The sequence below is a fragment of the Eulemur rufifrons genome, chromosome 4 (assembly GCF_041146395.1).
Source record: "Eulemur rufifrons isolate Redbay chromosome 4, OSU_ERuf_1, whole genome shotgun sequence".
Classification (NCBI taxonomy): Eukaryota; Metazoa; Chordata; class Mammalia; order Primates; family Lemuridae; genus Eulemur; species Eulemur rufifrons.
The window spans coordinates 3359151-3367493 of NC_090986.1; the positions used below are offsets into that span (position 1 = coordinate 3359151).

The following is an 8343-nucleotide window of genomic DNA, read 5'->3' on the forward strand; positions in this document are numbered from 1 at the left end:
GACAACAAAAAACGATAAGGGAAATTAATAAAACAAAAAGTTGGTTCTTTGAAAAGATAAACAAAATAGACACACCTCTGGTTAGACTAACCAAGAGCAGAAAAGAAAATTCTCTAATAACCTCCATTAGGAACATGAAAGGAGAAATCACAACCAATGCCACAGAGATACACGATATCATCTATGAATCCTACAAGAATCTTTATGCATACAAACTGGAAAATGTGGAGGAAATGGACAAATTTTTAGAAACACACAGCCTTCTCAGTCTCAACCAGGAAGTAATAAAATTCCTGAATAGACCAATATCAAGAACTGAAATAGAAACAACAGTAAAAAACCTTCCCAAAAGGAAAAGCTCTGGTCCAGATGGGTTCACATATGAATTTTACCACACATGCAAAGAAGAACTCTCGCCCATCCTACATAAACTACTCTCCAATATCGAGAAGGATGGAATTCTCCCCAACATGTTTTACCAAGCCAACATAACATTGATACCCAAACCAGGAAAGGATGCAACAAAAAAAGAGAACTAAAGACCAATTTCTCTTATGAATATAGATGCAAAAATTCTCAATAAAATCCTAGCAAATCGTATCCAAGTGCTTATAAAAAAATAATCCAATACGACCAAGTGAGCCCAGAGATGCAGGTGTGTTTCAACATATGTAAATCTATAAATGTAATTCACCACATAAATAGAAGCAAAAACAAAAACCATATGATCCTCTCAATAGATGCAGAAAAAGCATTTGACAAAATTCAACACCCTTTTATGATAAAAACACTTAACAAAATAGGCATAGATGGGACCTACCTCAAAATGATACAAGCCATATATGACAAACCCACAGCCAACATCATACTGAATGGGGAAAAACTGAAAGCATTCCCACTTCGAACTTGAACTAGGCAAGGCTGCCCACTGTCCCCATTACTTTTCAACATAGTATTGGAAGTCCTTGCGAGAGCTATCAGGCAAGAGAGCTGAATCAAGGGAGTCCAAATAGGGAAAGAAGAGATCAAACTCTCACTCTTTGCTGATGATATGATTTTATATCTGGAAAACCCCAAGGATTCAACCAAGAGACTCCTGGAATTGATTAATGAATACAGTAAATTCTCGGGTTACAAAATCAATACACACAAATCAGAGGCATTCATATATGCCAATAACAGTCAATCAGAGAACCAAATTAAAGACTCAATATCCTTCAAAATAGCAACAAAGAAAATAAAATATCTAGGAATATATTTAACTAAAGAGGTAAAGGACCTCTATAGGAAGAACTATGAAACACAGAGATAGAAAATTGCAGAACACATAAATAGGTGGAAAACCATACCATGCTCGTGGATTGGAAGAAACAACATTGTTAAAATGTCTATACTACCCAAAGTGATCTACAGATTCAATGCAATCCCTATTAAATTACCAACATCATTTTTCACAGACATAGAAAAAATAATTATACACTTTGTATGGAATCAGAGAAGACCCCGTATAGCAAAAACAATTTTAAGCAATAAAAACAAAATGGGAGGTATTAATTTGCAAGACTTCAAACTATACTACAAGGCTGTGGTTCTTAAAACTGCCTGGTATTGGCACAAGTGCAGGGACACAGACCAGTGGAACAGAACAGAAAATCCAAGTATAAAACCATAGGTGTCTAATCTTTGACAAAGCAGACAAAAACATACTCTGGGGACAAGAATCCCTATTCAATAAATGGTGCTGGGAAAATTGCATAGCCACTTGTAGAAGACTGAAACAGGATCCACAGCTTTCACCTCTCACAAAAATAAAATCACAGTGGATACAGACTTAAACCTTAGGTGTGAAATGATTTGAATTCTAGAAGAGAATGTAGGAAAGACTCTTACAGACATTGGCCTAGTCAAATAGTTTATGAAGAAGACCCCTATGGCAATCACAGCAACAACAAAAATAAATGAATAGGACCTGATTAAATTAAAAATTTTCTGCACAGCCAAGGAAACAGTCACGAGAATAAACAGACAACCTACAGAATGGGAAAAAATTTTCGCATACTGCACATCAGATAAAGGACTACTTAGAACTCAGGAAAATCAGCAAGAAAAAATCAAACAACCCTATCAAAAAGTGGGAAAAGTATATGAATAGAAAGTTTTCAGAAGAAGATATAAGAATGGCTAACAAACATATGAAAAAATGCTCAACGTCCCTAATCATCAGGGAAATGCAAATCAAAACCACAATGAGATATAACTTAACTCCAGTGAGAATGGCCTTTATCTTAAAGTCCCAAAACAACACATGTTGGCATGTATGCGGAGAGACACGAACACTCATACACTGCTGGTGGGACTGCAAACTAGTGCAACTCCTGTGGAAAGCATTATGGAGATACCTTAAACAGATTCAAGGAGACCTACCATTCAATCCAGCAATCCCATTATTGGGCATCTACCAAAAAGAACAAAAGTCATTCTATAAAAAAGACACCTGCACCCGAATGTTTATAGCAGCTCAATTCACTATTGCAAAGATGTGGAAACAACCCAAATGCCCATCAATTCATGAATGGATTAGTAAATTTTGATATATTATACCATGGAGTATTACTCAGCTATAAGAAATAAGGATGATACAACATCTCTTTGGTTCTCCTGGAGAGAGTTGGAACCCATTCTATTAAGTGAAGTATCCCAAGAATGGAAAAACAAGCATCACATGTACTCACCACAAAATTGGTTTCCCTGATCATCATCTAAATGCACATTTGGGAATGATAACAATTGGATATCAGACTGAGGTGGGGGGTGGGAGGAGGAGATGGATGTATGCCTACATGATGAGTGCGTTGGGCACCGTCTGGGGAATGGTCATGCTTGAAGGTGCTGACTCGAGGAGGTGGGGTGTGCGGGCAGGGGATGGGTGTATACCTACATGATGAGTGCAATGCGCACTGTCTGGGGAATGGGCACACTTGGAGCTTGGACTCTGGGGGATGGGCGGTACATGGGCAACATATGTAACCTGAACTTTTGTACCCCCATAATAAGCTGAAATAAAAAAAAAAAAGAAAATCAAAACTTCTAGGAAAGAAATTTTTATTGCTATATTTTAAATGCTGATTTTATGTCTAAATCATTGATTCTAAAAAGTTCAGTTATTAGAATATAATTTAATAATCTATTCAAGACTCTTAGCATAAACTGACACAATGTGGGTTTTTTTTTAATTTTTGTGCCATATTTCATGGCCACATTCATACAGTATGTTATGATGTCAAATTCATCAAAATTTGCTAACATTTATTAATATTATTATTTTAAAACTTCCAATTCTGAAAGGCAAAGTGATGACTTTTCACCCATGTTAGCAAACCATTTCCAAAATCTAAAAATATACCTTCACGGGGATGGACACACTTGAAGCTCTGATTCAAGGGAGGGGGGACAAGGGCAATATATGTAACCTAAACTTTTCTACTCCCATAATATGCTGAAGTAAAAAAAATCAGTACAGTAATGGGAAGAAGTGAATTAAAATTAAAATGATTCATTAAAAAAAAGAAGGCAGATAGCAGCACCACCAAGAAGAATCAAAAGTGTTCCAAACAAGAAAGTAAATATGAAAATAGTTCAGATGATCAACCTTTAATTAAGAAATTGAAGAAACCCCTTACAGATGAAGAGTTAAAGGAAACAGTAAAGAAATTATTGACCAGTGCTAACTTGGAGGAAGTTACAGTGAATTTGCAAAAAGGTCTATGAAAATTACACTGCTTATGATTTAACTGAAAGAAAAGATTTCATAAAAACAACTGTTAAAGAGCTAATTTCTTGAGATAGAAGGCAAGAGAGAGATGACTTGTTTGTACAGATACGAAGATCTGATTTATACCATTATACCAGCAAAGAGAATGCATTTCCTATTCTAAATCCTTGTTAAGCAGTGTTAGTAGAATTTACTGTTGACCTTTTTATCTTGAGTATTACATAAATTTGAGTTTGCCATTTTAAATTGCATTCCTGTGCAGTTTTCAGTTTAAAATCTTTCATGACAGTAATTGTTCCTTGCTTTTGTAGTTGTATTTTGTACATTTTGGATTTCTTTATATAAGGTCATAGATTCTTGAATTGTTGTGGTTTTTAGTGTACTCAATATTAACTTGTTTAAGACATATATATATATATATATATATTTTATTTCAGCTTATTATGGGGGTACAAAAGTTCAGGTTATATATATTGCTCATGTCCCGCCCATCCCTCCGAGTCAGAGCTTCAAGCGTGTCCATTCCCCAGCCACTGCACATCGCACTCATCATGTAGTTATACCCCCATCCCCTCCCCCCACCCCCATCCCCCCGAGTCAGAACATTCAAGCGTGACCATTCCCCAGACAGTGCGCAACGCACTCATCAATCAAGTAAAACAAAAACTATTATAGCCAGCATTTATACACAGACTATTGCAGTATTTAGTATATGAACTATTTTGAATACATATCCCTTCTGCCAGTGTCTGTCAGTGTGAAAACTCAGTGGCAGTATGTTCATCATATTAAAAATACGCAAACTACAGCTATCCAGATGACCTAATTGGAACTTTTCTCCTGCATGTATAAAATGTCAAATTGTCAGCAAGACAAAAGTGACAGATGTTATTTTTGTATCTTTAAAAACCAATTTGTTGTATATAAATTTTTTTATTTCTTTTGAGCACATCACTTCTTAAACTCACGTAGATCAGAATATTTACAGTTGTAAACTGTGAAACCTCAGTGTTCAGCCAGGCAGGGTAACGGAGCGGAGCAGTGAAAGTTCAGTGACAGGAACACGGAAGGAACAGTCTTCCTGCTCTGTCTCAAAAGTGTCATCAATTTGTAGTATCAACTCTGCAAAGTGGCTGTAGGTACATTTTATATTAAGGAAAGACCAAAATCAATACATCACAGCTTCAAAAACCTTGGAAAGGGTTGGGATTAAGTACAAGTGCATTTGGCTTATAGTAAATGACCTGGTTTTTATTAACTGCTTTTGCCCATATAAAATGCTGTTATATTTACAGAAAACCTGGCCACCTTCGTAATTATGATAAAAGTACCAGGTGTAGTGCCAGAAGATAATGTACAGGCAATAGCAGATATCTCTGAAAGTATTTCTCAAAAGTGATAAGATGTTTAATTCTAACGTTTCTGGAATCAGCTGTTGGGTTTTAAATTTTGGCTAATCAGGAGTCTAGGTATCAACAACATACGGCCCACTCTTGAGAGAGAACTGATTTCGTCTTGGAGATTGACTGCCTTAATCAGTCTATTAAGTAATCTCTCTGAATTTTAAAATAACATGCTGTTTATGAAAGGATTAGATATTTATGTACCAATTAAGTGTTGCAAGATATCTTTGTGTCATAGAACAGGAATATATAAAAATGATAATTTTTTGAATGTTAAACAGGTATTTTCACAGGTTTGACTTGCTTCTTGATAAAGGCACTCAGGTATGATATATTTAATACAAATGAATGAAATAAGCAACTGAATGAGACTTAAGAATGGGCCCCTGATTTTAAACTTGTTCTTAAAAACCTTGTCAATAAAAATAATAAATCTTAAAAAAAGCTTCATATAATGCCTACATATTTATGTCAAATATTTAATGTTATTTAATATAAAATAGTTAACATGCTATAATAAAATTAACATGAATGTTCACTTCATTAAAATATAGTTATCTTCTTTCTGCTATTAATAAGATTATTTAATTGCATTCTAATAGAAATATTTTCTTCTATGTATTCATATGTATATATGAAATGAAGACAAATTTTATGATATTGTTACCTAATATTGTATAGTTGCTTCTAACATAATATGAGTAACTCAATTTTACCACAGTGTATATATGCATACATATGTGTGTTTATATATATATATATATATATATATTTACTTTACTAAACACACATGCCAAAACAAACTAGGCAAAGGGCAACACAGATTTTAAGCTTGTGGATTTTTGATAAATGTTAGCAATATAATTTTAGAACATTTTATAGAAATGCAGACATTATATAAAGGTTTCTTATATTAATATACTGGGTATATGATTATATTTTACAATGTATTCTTATAAATTCTTACAATCTTAGTGGGATGCAGTAGGAAGCCCTGGGATATCCTTTACCTCCTAAAGTGTGTTGGCTGATTATAATTGGTACCACAGAATGAATAATACATTTTTAGAGGTATGTGTTTACAAAATCAACATGTGATGATTTTATTATTAACAAAGTTTTCAGAATAGTCACATTTTTCCACATGTGTGGAAAGGTAGAATCTTTGATTAGCTTTCTGGAAAAACTAATAATAAACATCCTCTAGGTATTGCATATAGAAATAGAACACACAATTCAGGTTTTTTCCCTATTCATTTCTTTATGCAGAAGGTTACTTTTGAGCATAGTTTTCATTGCCCCCAGAACATCTTTATTCCTAAAGCTATAGATTACAGGGTTGAGTGTGGGTGTGAGGATTGTATAGAATATTGCCAGGAACTTGTCCTGGCCTGGAGTGTGGTATGATTTAGGTCTCATATACGTAAAAATAAACGGCCCATAGTACATCATGACCACAATCATGTGGAAGGAACAAGTGGAAAATGACTTTTTCCGTGCCTCTGATGATTTCATTTGGAGGACAGTAAGGAGGATCTGGACATAAGAAGCAGAGATCACGGAGAAAGGGATCAGCAGGAAAATGATGCCACTTACGTAAACTCCTCCTTCATAACCCGATGTGTCTACACAGGACAACTTCAGCATGGCAGGGACTTCACAGAAAAAGTGATCAATGGCCCTAGAGCCACAGAAGGGAAAGTGGAGCAAGTAAGCCGTGTGAACTATGGAGTTGAGGGTCCCAACAAACCAGGACCCTCCAGCCATGACAACACTGACGGAGTCGTCCATGAGGATCGCATAGCGCAGTGGGTGGCAGATGGCTACATAGCGATCACAGGACATCGCAGCCAGGAGGAGGCACTCGCCACCCAGGAGGGTGAGCGACAGAAATACCTGGAATCCACAACCTACGAATGAAATAGTTTTGCTGCCCGACAGAAAGTTAGCAAGCATTTTGGGAACAATGTTGGAAATATGTAAGATATCCATAGAGGAGAGATGGCTGAGCAGGAAGTACATTGGAGTATGGAGTCGAGAGTCACTGCGGATAAGGAGGATCATGAGTGTGTTTTCTGCTACAGCCACAACAAAAATGACAAATATAAACAAGAAGGAGATCAGACTTGTTTGGGAAGAAGAGAACAATCCCAAAAGCGTGAAATCACTGCTAGAAGTTTGATTCTTATGTCCCATCATGGATTCTCCTTTGTTACCTAAAAAGAATTCATAAATAAATGTTAATAAACAGAAAAATGAAAAACAGAAGAAGAAAAATATCAATTTCATTTACATGTATCTGCATAATAAAATGAGAGTTAGTGACGCATATTTTGTAATTGACTTTGAAAGACTCCTAGTCTCTTTTTGGAGTGGGTGTGTCTTTACAAGATGGGAATTCATTTGTTCTAATCAACAAATGATATTCAGTTTATTGAGGGGTCCTTGGCTCCATGTGGAGTCCCCAAATCTTAATGACTTCCATGTTCTCTACTCAAGTCCAGTCTGATCTCAAACATCACCTTCAATTCAAGAGTGTGCCTGTTCCTGCACATACTTCTAAAAATCTTAATGCTCCCACTTAAACCCCAACTTTCCTGGTCCTCCTTACTCTATTTTGTTTTTCTTTATTTGCATGCCACTTTTCACCTTCTAGGATGTTAAATAATAAACATATGAGTTATACTTATTGTTCATTGTCACTCTCCACCAGAATTTTAACTTCACAATGGGAGATCTTTGTTCTGTTCACTGGTATAAGTCAATGGCCTAGGAGAGTGGCTAGTACATAGCACATGCTCAGTAATGTTTGTTGAATACATGCATGAAATCAACAGAGCATGGAACTTAATTTTCTCTCTAATGCACTGTTCAATTAGATTAAACTTATAGAAAATGAAATGTATGACACCAAGGCTTTCCAAAATAATAAGCGATAAAATATTATGATAAAAAAGAATATATGTTTATAATCTGAAACATTATCTATGTCTTAAATATAAAAAATGGAATATTTATTTAGTCAATATCTGCAATGCATCCTTCAGATTATATTAGATTTTTCTTTTTTTCCCAACTTATAGAAATTGAATCATAATTTATTAGTTCCATATGTGAGAAATTGTAGGTGTTAATATTAGTGTTTATATTTGGATAGTGGTTACTTAA

General features: G+C 35.1%; 1 protein-coding gene across 1 annotated transcript; it reads right to left on the minus strand.

Annotated features, from left to right (window-relative positions):
- Window positions 1–6411: 6411 nt before the first annotated feature.
- LOC138382903 (olfactory receptor 2AJ1-like) lies at window positions 6412–7371 on the minus strand. Its single transcript, XM_069467515.1, has one exon. It carries the CDS (start codon window positions 7369–7371, stop codon window positions 6412–6414), a length of 960 nt encoding a protein of 319 aa, XP_069323616.1.
- Window positions 7372–8343: the final 972 nt, after the last annotated feature.